The sequence below is a fragment of the Oryctolagus cuniculus genome, chromosome 20, assembly GCF_964237555.1.
Source record: "Oryctolagus cuniculus chromosome 20, mOryCun1.1, whole genome shotgun sequence".
Taxonomy (NCBI): domain Eukaryota; kingdom Metazoa; phylum Chordata; class Mammalia; order Lagomorpha; family Leporidae; genus Oryctolagus; species Oryctolagus cuniculus.
Genome location: NC_091451.1, coordinates 13,463,288 through 13,484,500, shown reverse-complemented (window position 1 = coordinate 13,484,500; position 21,213 = coordinate 13,463,288). Strand labels below are relative to the sequence as shown.

The 21,213-nt window shown below is 51.1% G+C and overlaps 2 protein-coding genes across 8 annotated transcripts in view; one reads left to right on the top strand and one right to left on the bottom strand.

Moving 5' to 3' along the window:
* The first annotated feature begins 3,491 nt into the window (after positions 1-3,491).
* Positions 3,492-20,881, top strand: PIGH (phosphatidylinositol glycan anchor biosynthesis class H). Of its 6 annotated transcripts, none has more exons than XM_002719564.5 (4): positions 3,492-4,063; positions 7,869-8,078; positions 8,953-9,036; positions 10,917-11,555. In XM_002719564.5, exons 1-4 carry the CDS (start codon positions 3,884-3,886, stop codon positions 11,007-11,009), a joined length of 567 nt encoding a protein of 188 aa, XP_002719610.1. In that variant the 5' UTR covers positions 3,492-3,883; the 3' UTR covers positions 11,010-11,555. The 6 variants fall into 6 exon arrangements, with proteins under 6 accessions (XP_002719610.1, XP_008270059.1, XP_051682314.1 ...); XM_008271837.4 differs by having other exon boundaries at positions 3,779-4,063; positions 8,956-9,036; XM_017349393.3 differs by lacking the exons at positions 8,953-9,036; positions 10,917-11,555 and adding exons at positions 13,953-14,057; positions 18,617-20,881 and having other exon boundaries at positions 3,786-4,063.
* The window catches only part of PLEKHH1 (pleckstrin homology, MyTH4 and FERM domain containing H1), a 56,382-nt gene continuing 46,733 nt past the window's right edge, over positions 11,565-21,213 (bottom strand). For both annotated transcript variants that reach the window (XM_008271834.4, XM_051826353.2), the window contains 6 exons: positions 20,259-20,400; positions 19,101-19,243; positions 18,874-19,003; positions 15,638-15,727; positions 15,225-15,371; positions 11,565-13,860 (listed from right to left, as the gene is read on the bottom strand). In XM_008271834.4, coding sequence (XP_008270056.3) covers positions 13,699-13,860; positions 15,225-15,371; positions 15,638-15,727; positions 18,874-19,003; positions 19,101-19,243; positions 20,259-20,400 — 814 coding nt within the window. In that variant the 3' untranslated portion in view covers positions 11,565-13,698. The remainder of the gene's footprint in view (positions 13,861-15,224; positions 15,372-15,637; positions 15,728-18,873; positions 19,004-19,100; positions 19,244-20,258; positions 20,401-21,213) is intronic.

The window sequence follows — 21,213 nt, the reverse complement described above, 5'->3', positions numbered from 1 at the left end:
CAGGAGTTTCATAAAAGTTATTTATTTATTTATTTATTTATTTATTTTTGACAGGCAGAGTGGACAGTGAGAGAGAGAGACAGAGAGAAAGGTCTTCCTTTGCCGTTGGTTCACCCTCCAATGGCCGCCACGGCTAGCGTGCTGAGGCCGGTGCACTGCGCTGATCCAAAGGCAGGAGCCAGGTACTTATCCTGGTCTCCATGTGGGTGCAGGGCCCAAGCACTTGGGCCATCCTCCACTGCCTTCCTGGGCCACAGCAGAGAGCTGGCCTGGAAGAGGGGCAACCGGGAAAGAATCCAGAGCCCCAACCGGGACTAGAACCCGGTGTGCCGGCGCCACTAGGTGGAAGATTAGCCTATTGAACCACAGCGCCGACCCAGTTCTTTTTTTTTTTTTTTTTTTTTTTGACAGGCAGAGTTAGACAGTGAGAGAGAGAGAGACAGAGAGAAAGTTCTTCCTTCCATTGGTTCACCCCCCAAATGGCCGCTACAACTGGCCCCCTGCACAAATCTGAAGCCAGGAACCAGGTGCTTCCTTCTGGTCTCCCATGCGGGTGCAGGGCCCAAGCACTTGGGCCATCCTCCACTGCCCTCCCAGGCCAGAGCAGAGAGCAGAGGAGCAACCAGGACAGAACCAGTGCCCCAACCGGGACTAGAACCCAGAGTACCGGCACCACAGGTGGAGGATTAGCCTAGTGAGCCACGGCGCCGGCCAGTTTCATCCAGTTCTCCCACATGGTTGGCAGGGGACTAAGTAATTGGGTCATCATCCACTGCTTTCCCAGTTCCAACAGCAAGGAGCCGGATCAGGAGTGGAACATCTGGGACTTGAACCAGCACCCATATGGTAGCAGGAGGCGGCTTAACCTCTATGCCACAATGACGGCCCTAAAATAAATCTTTTTAATAATAATATTGGCTGAAATTTCCTCAAATTTGACAACACATAAGATTTATTGGTTTATGGGAGAGGCAGAGTGACAGAGAGAGAGGGAAGAGAGGAGAGAGAGGAGAGAGGAGAGAGGAGAGAGGAGAGAGGAGAGAGGAGAGAGAGGTGAGAGAGGAGAGAGAGGAGAGAGAGAATCTTCTATCTGCCGGTTCACTCCCCAAATGGCCACAACAGCAAGGAATGGGGCAGGTCAAAGTCAGGAGCCAGGAGCCTCTTCTGGGTCTCCTACACAGATGGCAGGATCCTGACCACTTGGGCCATCTTTCACTGATTTCCCAGGCCATTAGCAGGGAGCTGGATCAGAAGTGGAGCAGCTGGGACTTAAAATGGCACCTGTAAGGGATTCTAGCATCATAGACAGCAGCTTTAACTGCTATACCACAGTGCTGGACCCAATAACAAAAAAAAAGTTTTTTAAAAAAGCTGATCAAACACTGAACAGTATGAACCCAAAGAAATGTATGCCAATATATCATAGTCAAATTTGTAAAAACTAAAGATAAAAATTTTTTTTTAAAGATTTATTTATTTTTGGGCCGGCGCTGTGGTGCAGAGGGTTAATGCCCTGGCCTGAAGCACAACCATCCCATACGTGTAGCAGCTTGAGACCCGGCTGCTCCACTTCCAATCCAGCTCTCTGCTATGGCCTAGGAAAGCAGTAGAAGATGGCCCAAGTCCTTGGGCCCCTGTACCCACGTGGGAGAACCAGAAGAAGCTCCTGGCTCCTGATTGGCATAGCTCTGGCCACTGTGGCCAGTTGGGAAGTGAGCCAGCAGATGGAATCTCTCTCTCTCTCTCTGTACTTCTGCATTTCAAATAAATAAATAAATCTTAAAAAAAAAAAAAGGCCCCTTAGGATACCCATATTCCACCACATTCCACATCAGAGTGTCTAGGTCTGAGTCCTGGCCCCACTCCAGTTTCCAGCTTCTGGATAATGCATATCCTGGGAGGCAGCAGATGATGGCTCAAGCAGTTAGATCTTCACTATTGGAGACCCAGCTTGCATTCTGGACTCCCAGCTTCAGCCTGGCGCAGCCCTGGCTGTTGCTGGCATTTGGGAATGATCCAGCAGATGGAAGGTCTCTCTCCATCTCTCTCTGCATTTCAAATAAAAATACATAATATGTATCTTTTTTTTTTTTTTTGACAGGCAGAGTGGACAGTGAGAGAGAAAGACAGAGAGAAAGGTCTTCCTTTCCCTTGGTTCACCCCCCAATGGCCACCACGGCTGGTGCAGTGCGCTGATCCAAAGCCAGGAGCCAGGTGCTTCCTCCTGGTCTCCCATGGGGTACAGGGCCCAAGGACTTGGGCCATCCTCCACTGCACTCCCGGGCCACAGCAGAGAGCTGGACTGGAAGAGGAGCACCTGGGACAGAATCCGGTGTCCAGACCAGGACTAGAACCCGGTGTGCCGGCGCCATAGGCAGAGGATTAGCCTAGTGAGGCCACGGCACTGGCTGATAATATGTATCTTTTGACTGACACTTGAAAAAGATCTCGGAATGGGTCCCATAATTACTGTAATTTTGAAGTAGTGATGACTAGAAATGACATTTGGAGTTAACCATTACAATTTTGAGTTAACTGTAACAATACTAATTAGTTTAATTCAGAATCCAAAGAAATGTTGAATTTCAACTGGAAGTGAATGGAGGGGTAGGGATTTAGCTCTGTAGCTAAGAAGATGCTTGGGATGCCTACAACTCATATCTAAGTACCAATGCGACTTTGGAAGGCAGCAGTGATGACTCAGACAGTGAGGTTCCTGCCACCCATGTGGGAGACCCAGACTGAGTTCCTGGCTCCTGGCTTCAGCCTGGCTCAACCCTGGCTGTTAACAGGCAATTGAGAGGTGAACCAGCGGATAGAAGATAGTTCTCTCTGTTTCTCTCCCTTTCAGATAAATAATGAATATCAATATTTTTTTTTAAAAAGAACACGTTAAAAAAACCAAAGACAAAACTCAGATTCTATTCATGAAGTTTAAGTTAAGAAACTACAGAATAAAATGTTTCTCCAAAACATTAACTGTTTATTTCTAAGAGGTGGAAATACAGGTGGTTAAAAACGGATCTGTATTTTTCAAATTTCCTAGAACAAGCACCTATGACTTTTATATTTAAAAAAACATATTAAATGGCATATACCAATAAAGGGGGGGTATATCATGTGATCCGATTCAGGGCCCAAAAGATGAAATGGGAAAAACAAATGCTTCTAGAAAATCCATTAGGAGCAGGAAGATGGACAAATTGAACCTTTTAGCAGAGACTGAAAGCTGCCACGAATCTCTTACACACAGAAGGACCAGGCACAGGCGCTGCCACGGGGCTGAAGCAACAAAGCCGATCTAACAGCCCCCGAGCCCCTCCTGTGCCCCGTCCCGGGCAACGCGGGCGCCCACAGGCCGCTGGTGCTATTGCTCTGGAACGCTGTTACCGGGACCTTCCGCCCTGTTACTGCTCCAGGCGGCTGTCTGCGGGAGAGAACTCCCAGGCAGCGAAACCCAACCCTATGCCAGACCCTACAAGAACCTTCTAGATCTGACCCCTGACTTCCTCCCCGATTTCCAACTCTCGGCCCCACTCGTTCCGGTCTCAGCGGCTTTGGTTTTCCTGGTCCTCTTTATTGGCAAACCCCTCCCCCAGGGCCCCCCCAAAAACAGCGTGGCCCTTCACCCCTTCTGCCCGCCAAATTCGCTCCCTAAGAGTCTCTTGAAGGAACCAAGCACGGAACGCAGGCCGAGCCGGCATTCGCAGTTTACGACCTCAGGGAGCTCTGCACCGAGGCCGACGCACGACTGCGGCTGCGCAGAGCTTGGGGGCGTGGCCTGGCGACCGGGTTCCCGGAAGTGGGCCTGGCTCTGTCGGGACGCTGCGGACTTGCGGGCGGACTAGCGCAGCGAGACTGCCCGGGTCCCGGCGGTCGCGTCATGGAGGACGAGCAGAGCTTCTCGGATATCTGTGGCGGCCGCCTGGCCCTGCAGCGCCGCTACTACTCGCCGTCCTGCCGGGAGTTCTGCCTCAGCTGTCCCCGGCTCTCGTTGCGCTCGCTCACGGCTGTCACCTGCTCCGTGTGGCTGGCGGCCTACGGGCTCTTCACCCTCTGCGAGGTAACGGCGGCTCGGCCGCTCGGAAGCTGGGATCGGCTTTGAAAGGGTCTCTGGGGGGCTCTGCTGGAGCTCGGGCCTGTGGTCTGACCCTCCTAGGGGGTCGTAGGGCGGGAACTCGCTGGCTCTGCGCCTAGCGTGTAGTGAACCTTGTGTTGGGGTCCCTGCTCCCTCCCACAGGTCGCTGTGGGTCCCAAAGCTTGGAACTTTACCTCGCACGTGCCCTGTGTGGTGCGTGTCCTTGGCGATTAAGTTCCGAGAGCTGCAAGAACCGTGCAGCCTGTGCAAGGCTCTCATCCGTCAGGTCAGAGGTGTCACTGCTGACACCTTGCGTCATTGTCCCCAAAGCACGCGTGCATCTGTTGTGAATGGAGTATTGTAGTTCTTCCTAAGCTCTTGTGTTTCAACGCAGTTTAACCCTTCCTCCTCCCAGCGCCTCCCTCCAATTTCAAGTTCTAAAGAATTATTAAACTTGAGACGTGCATGCTTGCTTTTTTTAGATTTATTGTTCAAGAGGCAGAGAGATGGGAGAGAGGCAGAGATCTTCAATCTGCTAGTCCACTCCCCAAATGCCCGCAACAGCCCAGACTGGGCCATTCCACGTGGGAGGCATGGACTCAAGTACTTGGGCCCGTCCAGTGCCTCCCAGGCGCTCAGCAGGGAGCCGGCTCTGAAGTGGACTGAGCAGGCGCTCTGATGGGGGATGCTAGGACACTTTCACGCGTGGCTCCACAGTGCCTGCCCTGTGTGCGTGCTGTCTATGCCCAATCTCCAGACTCATCGAGGCTCCGTTTTCACTTCTCTGGAGTGGAGTTAGTATCTGCCATGCCAGCTTCACAGAGTGGAGTGAAATGCACTCGGCCCTCGGATCCAGAGGAGCATCCTGCTTGACGTTTGCAGGGTGAATTCCAGTTGCAGGCTCTGAACTGCGTATATTATTTCAGCAGTGATCTGACCAGGGCAAAGTACTGCAAGCCTGTTTATTTCTGTAATTTGGATTTTGTTTCCATTGCTACCTCCATTTTTTTTTTTTTTTTTTCCTATCAAAGCATATTTCAGAGCATGGTAGTTTCACACAGAAACGCAGAATTGAGGCAGGCGTTTGGCACAGCAGTGAAGGCACCACGTGGTCTGCTCACATCCCATATGGAAGTACCGGGGCTCAAGTCTCAGGCCTGGCTCTTGATTCTGTCTCTCTGCTAATTCACTCCCTGGAAGATGTCACAATGGTGGCTGAGTACTTGGGTCCCTGCCACCCATGTGGGAAACCTGAATCCAGTCCCTCCTGCCCTGTCCAGAGTGTCCTGGGCATTTGGGAAGTGAACCATCAGGTGGGAACCAGTATCTCTCATTCTCTCTCCTCTTCTCCCTTTCCCTCTCTTCTGTGCCTCTGAAATAAAATAAAATTTTTTAAAGATTTATTTATTTATTTGAGAGAGAGCGGGGGGAGACATGACATAGAGAGACAGAGAGAGAGAAAGAGAAAGGGAAAGATCTTCTGTTTGCTGGTTCACTCTTTAGATGGCCTCAATGGCCAGCATTGGGCCAGGCTGAAGCCAGGAGCCAAGAGCTTTCTCCAGGTCTCCTGTCAGGTGGCAGTGGCCCAAGCACCTGAGCCATCTTCTGCTGCTTTCCCAGGCCATCAGCAGGGAGCTGGATCAGAATTGGAGCAGCCAGGACTCGAATCAGTGCCCATATGGGATGCTGGCACTGCAGGCGGCGGTTTAACCCACCATGCCACAGTGCTAGCCCCTGCAATAAATTTTTAAAAATTAATAAAAAAAGTACACAGAATTAAGACTGCCCAGCTTTGTATCAAATTGTATCTAAAAGTTTGTTCATAAGTCAGTTAAAATGATGGTTAAGTTGACAGTACCTCCCCCAAGTTTTTGATATAGTTAAAGTTCAATACTAGCCTGGGTCCCGGCTAGTATGTGATCAAGTGAGGAAGAGAGGACGGATGTTTGTAAGGCCCACTGAGGGCCAGCTTCCTTACTGAACTCCTTACTTCAACTTAGAAGAAAACAAGACTCGGGAAGAGCGATAATTTACCCAAAGCCCTAAAACCAGTAAGTTTAAACCCAAAAGCCTTGAATTAATTGATAGGAGGCTGGAAACTTAATGCGGTTACAGTGCCTTAGAGGACAAGGTGGGATTCTAGCTGAAAGGACTGGACAGGATTCTTGCTGAAGGCAGGCCAGGGTGGACAGGGTTCTTGCTGAAGGCAGGCCAGGGTGGACAGGGTTCTTGCTGAAGGCAGGCCAGGGTAATCTGACACCAAGATCTAGTGAGAGCCAAGGTTCTTGCTACATCTGGGCAGGGAAGGCCCAACAGACAGAGTTGATGGCTTAGAGGAGCATCTTGCCAGTATAAAGAATAGTAACACACTCCCTGCCCTCTGGGGATGTGTGGCAGAATTACTGAATTTCTTTAATTACACGTCATCAATGATTTTTCCCCTATACCCTCTCAGTGTTCTCTGTCCTCAGCATGGCTCTCCACTTGGTCTGGCCAGGGCAATAGTTCCAAACATCTAAACCTCACAGTGAGGGAAACTTCTCTCCCTTGGGTCTCTTTGTAAGGTGGACTAAGTTTGCTGTGCCAAGCAGACTTCCCCTCACGTTTCATTGGCCAGGGTTGTGTCACATGTCAGTTTTTTTTTTTTTTTTAAGATTTTTATTTATTTATTTGAAAGAGTTAAACAGAGAGAGGAGAGACAGAGACACAGAAAAAGAGAAAGAGAGAGAGAGGTCTTCCATCCGATGGTTCACTCCCCAGATGTCCGCAATGGCCAGAGCTGTGCTGATCCAAAGCCAGGAGTCAGGAGCTTCTTCTGGGTCTCCCACATGGGTGCAGGCACTTAATGACCTGGGCCATCTTCTACTGCTTTCCTGGGCCATAGCAGAGAGCTGGACAGGAAATGGAACAGCCAGGTCTCGAACCGGCACCCATATGGGATGCTGGTGCTTCAGGCCAGGGCGTTAACCCACTGTGCCACAGCGCTGGCCCCACATGCCAGTTTCTAAACCAGTCGTTGGCAGGAGTGGGAACCAGTGGCGACTGGTTCTGTTAGGAAGAGTAGATGGCTGTGTATCAGGTAAGAATAGTATCTGCTCGTTGTAAACCCTTTGCACTTGTCCAGGCTATGATTCTGTACTATACATTCTGCTGAGAGAGAGAGGAGAAGACCCGGGTGTTTATGTTGCAGTTTTGGAAGACCATGTCTGAACTGGTGTGACGGTGGAAGTTCGGCTCGTGGAGTTTCTCTCCAGACCTATTTTCTTATCCTGTGGATCTATTGCTCTGGGTCACTTTGTGGCACTTCAGAGCCCAGCGCACAGAACAAAGGCTTTTCTCCCGCCTTGCCTAGAGCTGACTTGCTGTACAGCACAAATACGAGTATATGCCAAGACTGTTTGGTAATCTTTTTTTTTTTTTTTTTTTTTTTTTGGACAGGCAGAGTGGACAGTGAGAGAGAGACAGAGAGAAAGGTCTTCCTTTTGCCGTTGGTTCACCCTCTAATGGCCAGCGCGCTGCAGCCAGTGCACTGTGCTGATCCGAAGGCAGGAGCCAGGTACTTCTCCTGGTCTCCCATGGGGTGCAGGGCCCAAGCACTTGGGCCATCCTCCACTGCACTCCCAGGCCACAGCAGAGAGCTGGCCTGGAAGAGGGGCAACCGGGACAGAATCCGGAGCCCCGTCCGGGACCAGAACCCGGTGTGCCGGCGCTACAGGTGGAGGATTAGCCTATTGAGCCGCGGCACGGGCCTGCTTGGTAATCATATGCCTGTGTCTGGCTCTGTCTTCAGAACAGCATGGTCCTCTCTGCCGCCATCTTCATCACCCTCGTAGGCTTGCTCGGTTATCTTCATTTTGTGAAGATCGATCAGGAGACTCTGTTAATCATCGATTCCCTTGGCATCCAGATGACCTCATCCTATGCTTCAGGCAAAGAAAGCACCACCTTCATAGAGATGAGCAAGGTCAAGGATATTGTCATCAATGAGGCTATTTACATGGTGAGTATTTAGGTGTCCAGGCTCCTTCGGGCGTCCCCAGCCCATGGTTGACCCTAGATCTAAACTAAGTCTTTTTTTTTTTAACTTTTATTTTTTTATTTGACAGAGTTATACAGTGAGAGAGAGAGAGAGAGAGAGAGGGAGGGAGAGAGAGGGAGGGAGGGAGAGAGGGAGGGAGGGAGAAAGGTCTTCCTTCTGTTGGTTCTGTTCACTCCCCAAATGGCCGCCACGGCTGGAGCTACACCGATCCGAAGCCAGGAGCCAGGAGCCAGGTGCTTCTTCCTGGTCTCCCATGCGGGTATAGGCACCCAAGCACTTGGACCATCCTCCATTTCCCTCCCAGGCCACAGCAGAGAGCTGGACTAGAAGAAGAACAACCAGGACTAGCCAGTGCCCATATGGGATGCCAGTACTGCAGGCGGAGAATTAACCAAAGTGAGCCACGGCACCGGCCCTTAAACTAAATCTTAACTCCCTAAAATATTGGGTATGTCCCAGGATTAAACTTGGGGACCCTCTGTTCTAGTTCTTTGTTCCAGTTTCCTTTTTGGCCAGCCTCTCAAATAAACAAGTAAACCAGAAAAGTGAAACTTATGTTGAAAAGATGAGTCCTCTTGTTTTTAAGAGAGAGATTTTCATGGGGAGGGAGTCAGCATTTCAGCTGTACCTTGTAGCCCAACTTCAGAATCATTTTTAGTTTGTGGGTTTGCCATTTTTTATCTAAAGAATGAACATATACTTATCCCCCACTTCAAGAGCTATTGAGTGCAGGCCTATTTCGAGAGAAGCGTGTGAGGTTTTGAGGCTTCCGTGGAAGAAAAGGGGCACCAGTGCGTCTCCCCCAGACCTCTGTCAGCTGTCTGTTGTCTTGCAGCAGAAGGTGATTTACTACCTCTGCATTTTACTGAAGGACCCGGTGGAGCCGCAGGGGGTGTCCCAAGTAGTGCCTGTTTTCCAGGTGAGCACAGAGCCCCTTCCCTTCCCCCAGTGCAACCCTCCACCTGTTCTTTCTGCTTTTCCACTGCGACTTTTCTTCAGTAGAGGTGGAAATCTCTGTGGTCAGAGCATGTAAGATGCCGGACAGTTATTTTTAGTGCACATTAAGATTTTTAGTTATTTTAGAAGTTCCTCTCTGAGGCAAATATAAGCTCTCAAAAATATTATGAATCCACATTTTAGCGAAAAAATATATAACAACTCTGCCTACAACAAAACAGTAATTTGCTGTCGACCAACATATAGTTTTACATTGATGTTATTGTTCCACATGTATAATTATATGCTATTTTGTGGTTTTTTAAATCATTTAATGTGCATATTTTCCACAAAGGCCATTATACTATTTTAAATAATATTTCATTCCATTATGTTAAAATATCAGTTTATCTAGCTATACTATTGCTAGCTTTCCCCCCCCCACAAGGTTTATCTGTTGCACTTGAAGAGCAGGAAGAAACAGAGCGCGTCCATCCACTGGTTCATTCCCCTAATGCCTGCAACAGCCAGGGCTAAAAGTCATGCTGAGACCAAGAGCCCAGAATTCAATCAGGGTCTCCGATGTGGGTGGCAGGGACCCAAGTACTTGAGCCATCACCTGCTGCCTCCCAGGGTGCACATGAGCAGGAGGCTAGAATTGAAAGCAGAGCCAGGATGCTGATGTCTCAAGTGGCATCTTGACCCCTATGCCAAGTGCTCACTCCTGTGACTGGGCTTTTAACATCATGTCCAGATTAGTTTTTTGTTTTTATTAAAAAACACATGATTATAATCACAGTAGGCATTTATAGTTAACCTCACCTTATTGTCCTTTCTTTCTCACAGATGATTTAAGACTAAAAAAATTCTTTTGCATTATGGCTCAAAATTACTTTGTTACAGCTAACAAATAGCTTTATAAATTTTTCACATGTGAGACTGGACAACTTCAGCATACTTTTGCTAAGAATGTCCTTGTTTTTCTACTATCTTGGCTAATACTGGATTTACAGTTAGTAGGAAAGGCATTGTAAAGTTAATAAATTTATATCTTTTTAGAAGACTTATTTGTATATTTGAAAGAGCTACAGAGACTGAGACAGGAAAAAAAAAAAAAAAAAAGAGACATCGTCCATCTGCTGGTTCACTTCCCAGATGGCCATAACCACTAGGACCGAGCCAGGCTGAAGTCAGATTCATCTGGGCCTCCCGCGAGGGTGCAGGGACCCAAGTGGTTGGGCCATTTTCTGCTTTCTCAAGCCCTTAGCAGGGAACTGGATCAGAAGTGGAGCAGCTGGAACCTGAACTAGCAGTGCCCATCGGGAATACCAGCATCATGGGCTTTACCTGCTGCATCATGATGCTGGCCTTGAATTTTTCTCTTCAAATGATGCATTTACTTGTATTATCCTTGTACCCCTGTAACAATTCTTTCTGTATACTGGGCAGCAAACTTTTACTACACACACTCTCCACATTGTTTTTCCCATTCTGTGGTTTTTGTTTTATTTCACTGTGTAAAATATTTTTCAATAGTGACATGTAAAACTGCACTTCTTGTCTCAGAACTACTTCACAACTTATGACATTTCTCGAGGGTCCATCCCTGTTACTATGGCTGCTTGCTTGTTAAGATGGAGGTCATGACATTAGCTTAAAAAGCTGTCTTTTAATCTGTAGTTTGCAGGTAGGGCTGAGGGCCTAGTTGGGACCCCAGCTGGCCTGACTCTCCAAGGCCTGCACTCCTGTCTCTGAGCTGACACTGTGCTGGCTGAAGGGCAGAGGACACCGGTCAGCACGCAGGTGGCCACCGCTTGGCATGCAGGGCCGTTTTCACTGTGCATTTCTCCCCTTGGATTTCAGAGCGCCAAACCTCGGCTCGACTGCTTGATTGAGGTGTACAGGAGCTGCCAGGAGATCCTGGCACACCAGAAAGCCACAGCCACAGGCCCGTGAGTCCCAGCGTTGAGAAGGCCACTTTGTCTTCCACGGGCAGACTCCTAAGCCAGGTCGGCTACTGTGTTTTCTGTCCTCAAAGCATCAAGTGGACACAGCCCACGGAAACAGTGTGGATGCAGTGGATCGCTCGCTGTAGAGCAAGTGACTGCAAACTCCGCTCGGGTATCTGTGTTTCGTAGTGCTCCCCTGGTGAGGCGCTGCCTGCTTTACCAGCTCAGGGGAGATCTTAACTCCGACGTGCTATGGCAAAAGCAGTTCCAGGAAAGAGCACTTTGTGAAATTCCTAAGCACATTCAGTCTTACTTTGTGTTGAGATTTGTGAAGACAACGGGATGCTGACATCAGATCTCTTGAGAGAGGTATAGTTTCTAGTTTCATAACAGTCCCTGTATGAAGTTAAGGGGGAAAAAGCCAAGACCCTCGGGCATGGGGGAGCAGGAAGCAATGTCCTCCAACAGGAACCTCTGTCACCTGGCTCCTGTGTTCTGGGCCGAGTTACCTCGTGATTTTCTTAATAAACAGCTTTGTTCAAAACATTCACAATCGCCTGGGTCACAGACAGCTGCTTTTTATTGACAGACATGATCCTGGCATTTCAGTCATGGGTGTCAAGCACATTAATACTTTTCTGTTACTCAGCACTTTTTACCATTGTGAAAGCTGCTTTTGCCAAGAGAGGTGAGACAAAGGCAAGACGGAAATGTGACTCTGGTTTCCAGACGTGGAATCCTTGCGTCAAAGTTGGATAAATAAGCAAACAGTCGAAGCCTCTGTTTCCAAGGCAGTGTCTCCTGAAGGGCGGTAAGCAGAGGGTGGGAGAAATAGTTTGACCCCCAAGTTCAGTATGAGCACTGCCTCATTTATGTTTGCCCCGTCTTTGGAAACCTGGTTTTGAAACTCCATGGGTATACAACATTATCCTTACTGGCCTAAGAGACACTCAAGATACTATAAAATCAGAACCGTCGCCTTTTATCTGGCTTTGGGGGAGGGGGTTATCTGGGAGCCAGTGGAACATGTGCCTTGTGCGAGGTAGAGATGTCCAGCTAGATCCCCAAATCCTGAGAGGGGAAGATGGGAACAAAGATGGCCTTAAAACCACCCGTCTTGCAAAGTCAGGGTCATGTACAAGAGTCAGAGTGGCGCGTTTCTTTTTCCATCTGCCTGGTCAGTGTGTGGGTGAGAAGGGAGCTTTGAGCAGCGGAGGCGTTCACGGAAGCAACTTCCAGCCAGTGTCACAGACACACACACACACACACACACACACTGCTGGGGCTAAAGGCGTGGATCTTGGGTGCTACTGCCAAACCTATACAGTTTCCAACACCATACTGACAAGTGCTAAGGCTGTCTTAGGGCTTGGAAACAAAACTGTTTCTCCGATGCTGGAAAATCTGAGCATGAACTCTCGTTTTCTTTTCCTCTGTCAGGGAGGGTGTAAACAAAGACTATCTTCTCTGCACTCAGGTCACAGTGTAGTCAGGAAGGGAAAAGGTTAGCCGGCGCTGCGGCTCAAGAGGCTAATCCTCCGCCTTGCAGTGCCAGCACACCAGGTTCTAGTCCCGGTCGGGGCGCCGGATTCTGTCCCGGTTGCCCCTCTTCCAGGCCAGCTCTCTGCTGTGGCCAGGGAGTGCAGTGGAGGATGGCCCAAGTGCTTGCGCCCTGCACCCCCTGGGAGACCAGGAGAAGCACCTGGCTCCTGCCATCGGATCAGCGCGGTGCGCCGGCCGCAGCGCGCCAGCCGTGGCGTCTATTGGAGGGTGAACCAACGGCAAAGGAAGACCTTTCTCTCTGTCTCTCTCTCTGTCCACTCTGTCAAAAAAAAAAAGGAAGGGAAAAGGTGAAAGCAACTTGGCTTCCTCACCTGATGCTCATGTGCAGGTACCACGCACACGCACACGCCCTTGCCCGGAAACTAATTCCCAGTGCAAGTTCACCGGAAGTCTCGAGGCCCCTGAGCGCAGTGAGTCTGTGTGTCCAGTAGCCTCACAGAGCAGCAAAAGAAGGGCAGGAAACTGACCACCTCATCCTGCAGCACTGAGCCCGGTGCAGCTGTTAAATGAGGCCAGGCTTGCCGGCCCCTGCCCTCGCTCTGGCCGTGTGGCACTGGGGACAGTGCGGGGCCAGGGAGAGGCGCTTCCCTCTGAGTGGAGTAGTGCGGCCTGTACTCCAGGAAAGAGGGAGAGGGAGTGCTTTTCTTTCCAGCCCTGCTAGCCCTTTCCCACGTGGGAAAGAAAGTCCAGTTTTAGTGAGTTCCAGGCTTTTGTCAGTTCAGGTAAATCAGAGTTTTAGTCCTGTTCTGTTCAGGGATGTTGAGAAAACTTCAAGTATAAACCCCTACGTAACGACCACCTGCATGAGAAATACCAGCTGCCCTGACGTCGGCACTGAGGCCTGGCTAATGGTGCACCGGCCTGTCGAGGTCTCTATTCAGGCAGCATACAGAGTTAGTATTCTCGTGGGGAATAAAAGGTTAACTGGTTCTTACACTGGGTCTGCATTTTTAAAAGCTGGGCTCTGAGACAAGTAAGGCACCTAGAGTAAAGGCTTCTCAAACACGAGATACACGGGTCACAGAACAAAGTGAGGCCGGGCGTGAGACCCATCACAGTAGTATCGCACCCCAGGACACACATCTCCAATTCCAGAGGCACCAGTGGTGGTGGGGAGGAGGCAGGAGAAACAGTCACAGCAACGTTGGCCCCTTGGTGGCGCAGGGAACAGAGGCAAAGAGCTGTCGTCCATCCAGGTCCCAGGGCTGGTGGATGGCAGGGGGATCTGTGGGGGGGCACACAGTTGTAGAGTGATGGTTCATGTAGCTGGCCATGATGAAGGTAGCTTCTGCAATCTAAGGAGAGAGCAGAACGAAGGAGGTAAACCAACCTGGGCTCGAATTTGGGCTTTCACTTACAAGGTGCATAATCTTCCTGTCTAAAATAGCCAACCAAGAACAAAGCCCAAAGGGACCGTTCCTGTGAGGTACAGAGGCCCAGTGAACTGGACACCTGTTTGGAGGCCCTCCGAGCTACACAGAGCCCTCCTCAGGTAAAGAGAACCACATTCCCTCACAGCAAGGCAGGGGCCTTCCTGGGGAAGAGATCTGCACAGCCTTGCCTCTGGCGAAGGGGGCACTACAGGGAGGAGGTCTGACAAACTTCAGAATTAAAAGTAGAGAGGGGGGTGGTGTGGTGCAATGGGTTAAGCTGCCACTTGCGACACTGGTACCCCACATCAGGACACCAGTGATCCAGCTCTCTGCTAATGCAGAAGGTGGCTCGAGTGTGCACGTGGGAGACCCACATAGAGTTCCAGACGCATGGCTCCAACCTGGCCCAGCCCCATCCATTGCAGCATCCAGGGAATGAACCAGCTTCCTCTCTCCAGATAAAGTGGAGCACAGGGACAGGTGTTGGCAGAGCAGTGGAGACACTGAGTGGGGTTCCTGCATCCCACGGCATGACTCAAGCCCTGGCTCGCCCCAGATTCCAGCTTCTTGCTAATGTGTGGGCTCAGGTAGTTGGCTCCCTGCCACCCGTACAGAAGTTCTGGGATGCTGGCTTCAGTGTGGCTTTTCCCCACCTGTTGCAGGTATTTGGGGGATGAACCAGTCGATGGCAGAATGCTGTCTCTGCCTTTTACATAAAATTCATAAACAGAAAATTTTTAAATGGTTACAAAAACAAGTTAATAAAAGTGGAGAACAAGTTTCTAGTTACTCTCAGAAGAGAACAAGAAATCAGAACTTCGGTTTCTGAGCTTTGTTATTTTGCTGGTCACCATTTCCTGTACAGAGCCCTAAAAGCAAAGGCCATTTTGCTGTCTTTGGGGCCACAAAGAAAGGGACAGTGTGGAGCCCGTCTGGCCAGTGCTGGCGCAGCAGAACCCAGGCACCTTGAAGAGGAAGCTACCCTGCCCTGGGCCTGCTGCAAGGAGGAGAGCAAGTGGGCGCCAAGCTCGGGTCTGCACGTGCAGGGGCTTGAATTCAGAAGCAAAGGAAAGACGGTGCAGTATCTGCACCAGTTCCCTCCTCCCCACTCGCCCCTCTCCCTACCAGCTCAGCGGTGACACAGAGGGAACTCTGCCTGAGCCCTCTGGAGTACTGGTTACAGACAAGGCCACAAACGAGGGGGGCAGGGCCCTTGTCAGCACCATCCAAAGCCCCACCCACCACCCGCGAGCAGAGTAAAATGGTTAAGCAGCCGGCAGACCCACCTTGGGAGCAGCCATCCGGAAGGTCAACTTCTCAATGTGACCTTTCCCAGAGCTCTGGTCTGGAATGGATCTAATCACAAGCATGAAGTCATCTTTGCAGCCACCAAAGGTTGTCACTGCAGTGTAGGGGTAAGTGACGTGCACTTGCTGTGGAGAGGAGCCAGTGAGTTCGGGGCAGTTTCCCACCTGTCTCCTAGCAAGGAGCCAGCACCGTCTCTTCTAGGCACAGGCTCCCTCAACCAGGAGGGAGAACCCACAGTGGTCCTCACTCGGAGGTCTGCGTGTTGCAGGTCGAGGAGCTTGTCCAGAGGGAGGGCAGCAGGGCTTGGGCGGGCTGGGGTAGGGCCCTTGGAGTCCAGAGAGCGGGCAGTGCTCAGGTGCAGGGGCAGAGGCAGCCAGCCACCCGTCCTTACCATGGTGCTGTGGTCCAGGATGCTGACGCCATCCTCGTTCACAGCGATCCAGACCAGAGGGCTCTCCTCCTTGGAAGACAGCTGGGCAGGCTGGGGAAACAGAAAACGCCACCAGTCATGCCGAGAGATCCTGAGCTCTGAAGAGCTTTCTGAGGAAGAAGGCGTGTGCAGGGACCTGAGGCAGCGAGCCCTCATCTTGGGGAACACAATGACATTTGTACAGCATTGGAAATACACAAGGCTGCTTGTGGCAGGAGCACTCGGCCTGGGGGCTCTGGCCACCTATCATCCACCCCAGGGGTCGGGGGGCTCAGCCTCGGTGTACCCAGCACCCATCCTGCCACAGAAGCTGGACCGGGAGCTCAGAACAGAGGCCAGCCCGGCTGCTGCTGCGGGCATGAGGAACAGGCTGACTGCTCTGGGCTGAATTCCACCCACGGCTTCTCCTGGCTGAAGCACATCTTGTTACAGCCAATTTCCTAGAGACTACATGGGAAAGCAAGAATGCACACTTAAGGACTTTGGGTCCCAGCAGTGAGACAGGGACGACAGGGCAGGCATTCCCTGCAGTAACTAATTTTCTCTGCTATGGTTGCAGTAGGAGAATCCACGTCTTTTTCCTATTCAAAAGGCTGGGGAGAGAGACGGACACATTACCTATTCTAGAAGCTTTTCCCAACACCCAGACCAAGTGAGACCAGTTACATGTCTTTATAATACCCCTGTACTGTCCCTGCATTGCCTGTGACAGCTTATAAAACAATTTCTATAAGAAGGGAAGGCAGGGCAGAACATGCATGAAGGTACTTTAAAATGCGTGTCAAGTGCAATTAAAAGATGTTTATGTTGGTACAAATTTTTTTTTTGAAATCCATGCATATGAGGGGGTCTTCAAAAAATTCATGGAGGGGCTGCAATGTGGCACAGTGGGTTAAGCCACTGCCTGCATCCCATGAGCATCCCATGAGCGCCGGTTCAAGTCCCAACTGTTCCACTTCCAATCCAGCTCCCTGCTAATGCAGCTGGGAAAGCAGCAGAGGATGGCCAAGGTGCTTGGGCCCGTTACCCACACTGCAGACCCAGATGGAGTTCCAGGCTTCTGGCTTTGGCCTGGCCCAGCCTTGGCCACTGCAGCCATTTGGAGAGTGAACCAGCAGATGGAAGATCTCTAAATCTGCCTTTCAAAAAAAAAAAAAAACTTAAAAAAATCCATGGAAATATGTATTATGAAGAAACTATAAATGGGGGCCAGTGTTGTGGCACAGTGGGTAAAGCTGCTACTGCCTGTGATGCCCTGTGCCGCTGGCATCCCTTCCACTTCCAATCCAGCTCCCCCTTAATGGCCTGGAAAAAGGAACAGAGGATGTCCCAAATGCTTGGGCCCCTGCTACCCACGTGGGAAGCACAGCAGAAGCTCCTGAGGCTCCTGGCTTCCTCCTGGTCCAGTCCCAGCCATTGTGGCCATCTAGGGAGTGAGCCAGTGGATGGAAGATTTTCCTCTTTCTCTCTGTAACACTGCCTTTCAGATAAACAAATAAATCTTTATTAAAAAAAAAAAAAACTACAAATGGGTTTCAAAAATTTTTTCCACCAAAATAAACACTTTTAATTATATTTTTCATGAACATTCCAAAGTTTTATATATTTATTAGAACTCCCACTCCCAAAGACCCATATCTACTGGGTCTGGCCAAGGCTAAGAGCTGGAAACTCAGTCCCATGTGGATGGCAGAAACCCAACTGCCTGCACCATTGCTGCTTCCCAAGGTCTGTATTAGCAGGAAGCTGGAGTCAGGGGCTGGGGCAGGTGTCAAGCCCAAGGACTGATATGGGACACAGGCATCTTAACTAGGCCAAATGCCCAACTTTTCCATGAACTTTTTTTTTTTTTAAAGATTTATTTCTTTATTTGAAAGAGTTACATAGAGAGAGGAAAGGCAGAGGGAAAGAGAGAGGGAGAGAGAGGGGGGGAAAGACAGACAGAGAGAATATCTTCCATCCTTTGGTTCACTCCCCAATTGGCCACAACAGCTGGAGCCAGGAGTTTCTTCCAGGTCTCCCACACAGGTGCAGGGGCCCAAGGACTTGGGCCATCTTCTGTTGCCTTCCCATGTGCAGCAGTGGGAAGACCAGAGTGGAGCAGCTGGGACTTGAACCGCTGCACCACAGCACCAGCTCCTTCCATGAACTTTCTGAAGCACTCTCCCCAACCTCTATCTCCCCAACCTGATGGGAAGCTTCCAGAAGGCAAGGATCGAACCACTCACCCATTATAACCTCAGCTACCACCAGACAATAGGAGCCTAACCACCATTTTTTGGGTGTATGAGAGAATGTCCATTTTCTGATCTGTCGCTTCAGTAGAACAGGTCTTGATCCTGCTTGAGCACAGGATGACGCCTGTGGTTATAAAGTTCATGCACTCCACATGCCCATAAGGAAAAGTTCCAGCTCACATGAGCACTTGCCACGTGGCCTTCATGCAGAAGTGAAATGAACTTTTCCCCAACACTGTGGAAATGTGCTCACATTTTTTAGGTTATACATTGTTCTATCTTTAAAAATAAATAAAGCACTAATCTTTTTTTTTTTTTTTTTGACAGGCAGAGTTAGAGAGAGAGAGAAAGGTCTTCCTTCCGTTGGTTCACCCCTGAAATGGCCACTACGGCTGGCGCACTGCGCCGATCCGAAGCCAGAAGCCAGGTGCTTCCTCCTGGTCTCCCATGGGATGCAGGGCCCAAGCACTTGGGCCATCCTCCACTGCACTCCTGGGCCACAGCAGAGAGCTGGCCTGGAAGAGGAGCAACCAGGACAGAATCTGGAGCCCCAACCGGGACTAGAACCCAGTGTGCCGGCGCCGCAGGCATAGGATTAGCCTATTGAGCCACGGCGCCGGCCTAAAGCACTAATCTTGAGAGGAATGTATAAGGCTGGATCTTTGTGTGTAAATTAGTTAGTTGTTCCTACTTCTCCTTTCAGGGCTAACAGAAGTCAATATGAGCAATGAATCACGACTCTGCTCTGCACCATGGACATCTGGAGGTCAGACACAGTAGGGCAGCGACCCCTGGTGGTTGCTGTGGTGGAGGCGGGAGCTACAGACTGACTGAGGAAAACGGGTCAGACACAGCGGGGACAGCGACCCCTTGTGGTTACTGTGGTGAAGCCAGGAGCTACAGTGTTGACAAACTGGACATGGGGTGGGGGATGTGAGCCCCTCTCCCACAGGCACTTACCTGAGCAGCAAAGAGCTTAGCACCAAAGAAAGGCCATTTCCGGGCCACAGTCAGGTAGATGCGGATGCACTCAGGAGCGGAACAGCCTTGCAAGGCTGCCCACTTTGTGGTCAGCATATCTGCCAGGTGCCTGGTGTGGGCAGGTGGAGAGAAAGGTGCCAGTGGAGGGCCTGCGTGTGTCCACGGCAGGTCTGAGGCCTCCCCAAAAGGCCCTGCAGTCCCCCTACCTGAGCTGTTCAGGGGGGGCCCCATGTCTGTAGCGCCGTGGGTAGAACCTGTCCAGGACTTGCTGGAGGAGATGCTGAGCTTTGCCCGGGGGTGTGCCCCCGGGACCCAGCAGGACGGGCTTCTCCAGGTCTCCATACTCCACCTGCGGCAGAAGCAATGAGGAGAGCGGTCAGGAGTCACCAGTGGACGGTGCCGGTGGTCTGCAATAAGCCACCTCACTGGTGGGCTTCGAATGGACATGGGAAATGCTTGTGAAGAGACCCCTTACCTCAGGTTTCACAGACACCAGACAACTGGCCAGGCCTGGGGTACCAGGGATTGTCTAGACCAACCTGCCCGTCACAGCTGAGGTCAAGGGCCTCATCCAAAGCCAGTGACAGGTGAGGGAGACACTGGTGATCCTGGGTTCTAACCCCAAAACAGGGGCCCAGGAGGAAGGATGCTGGCGATCCTGGTGGACAGCAGTGTTCCCAGCGTGGCCTTTGGAGGCAAACCCGTGGCTCAAATCCCAGCTCTGTGCTCCTGACGGAGTTACACTCCAAGTGTCGGTTTCCCTGTCTGTCAACTGGGGATGAGAAGTGCCTGGATGACACGGCTTCTTAGCACGGGGCTGCGACAGGTGATACGTATTGGTGTTTGTACGGGAGAAGGCCTAGTGTTAGCTCCCTGGCTGCAGCACGCCGATCCAGACTCCTATAGAGGCACTTCGAAGGTACCTGTGACAACATGGCCTCCCAGGGGCAACAGATGGTGCGGCACAGGCTGCATGTGTGTGCCCCTTCCTAATTCCACGTGTGATGCTGGGTGGTTTATACAGCTTAACAGAGACATGCGACACACTACCCAACTATCATACTTAGGACAACCCTGTGGGCGGGCAGGGAAGTCTGTTTTCAGTATGCAGAGCTTCCTAAGGTGTGTGGCTAAGCTCTCGCAGCAGAAGGTGGCTAGCACAAACTGCGCGCTTGGATTCAAGGTTCAGCACTCCGTGTGGTGTGCACTGTCTGCAGTGGGTGAGGAGCCCCGCAGGGTTAAGGAGCAACACCGCCCTCTCCTGGGCACCATGGGTTCTGCAGAACTGCCCGTCTGAGCCTGGGAGGCGCACTCCCCACAGGGACTCAGTCCCCAGAGGCGGTCCTGACCTCCCGCCTCCTCACCTGGGCCATCAGGGCAGCCATCTCCAGAGCCAATTCCTTGTTGACAGGAAACCTCCCGGCCACGATCTCGCCGCTGGTCTGGGAGGCGAGCAGCAGCCGCTCTCGTTCCGTCTCCCCCTTGACCTGACTCCGAAAGTACAGCCTGCAGGGAGGAGCGGGGCGGTGAGGACCCCCACGGGACATGAACCCGGATGACGGCTCTGCTTCCCGATGTACACAAGCAGCAATCGGATCATGCGCGAGAGCCTGTTTCCTGCCGCTCCTGCTGGGACACAGGGTGACAGCGACACGGGCCGCGAAGCTCCCGGGCTGATTCTGCGCACACCACGGGACTGCCCCATCTGCTGCGGGGAAGCGGGTGCTTGGATCAGCCCATCAGGGCACTGCAGGCGTGCAGATCCAAGACGAATGGACACTGCTTGCCTAGATACACCGGGATGGAATTTTCTGTCCTAATGGATAGAAAGTCAAGGTGTCTACTTCCTACCAGGGTACTTTAAAAAGCTTGTGGAAAATGGAATTAAAAGATAAGGTTTTTTTTTTTTTTTTTTTTGGTGGAAAAAAGCTCTGAAATGCAAACATAGTTTTTTTTTTTTTTTTTATAATACACACTTTTCCATAAACTCTTGAAGACCTCTCATTTTTCCCTGGAATCTGAGCTGTTGACTCAGCCATAAGTATCTGGTGCTCATTCCCGGTTTCCTTCTCATAAGGTGGCACGCGCGGTTCGTGTGTTCCCAAGGTAACACACAGCGTGTCTCCTTGGCAGGTGTGTGCACATGTGCGGCCATGCAGAGCACATGGAAGTCAGACGAGGTCCGAGCTGCCCAGGAGTGCGTGGGGCTCAGGAGCACGGCCAGCCTGGGCCCCTCCTGTGACCAGCGTGCAGCAGGTATCTGTGGGCCCCTCAGCCCGCAGGGGAGACCGTCCATCCAGGCAGGTGGACTGCACCTAG

What these genes read in the sequence shown, in the direction of transcription:
- PIGH (XM_051826354.2), top strand. Translation starts at nt 3,884, where the DNA reads ATGGAGGACGAGCAGAGCTTCTCGGATATCTGTGGCGGCCGCCTGGCC. An exon ending in GGCTCTTCACCCTCTGCGAG is followed by an intron (nt 4,064 to 7,868) that starts GTAACGGCGGCT and finishes CTCTGTCTTCAG; the next exon opens with AACAGCATGGTCCTCTCTGC. An exon ending in TCAATGAGGCTATTTACATG is followed by an intron (nt 8,079 to 13,952) that starts GTGAGTATTTAG and finishes TGTCTAAAATAG; the next exon opens with CCAACCAAGAACAAAGCCCA.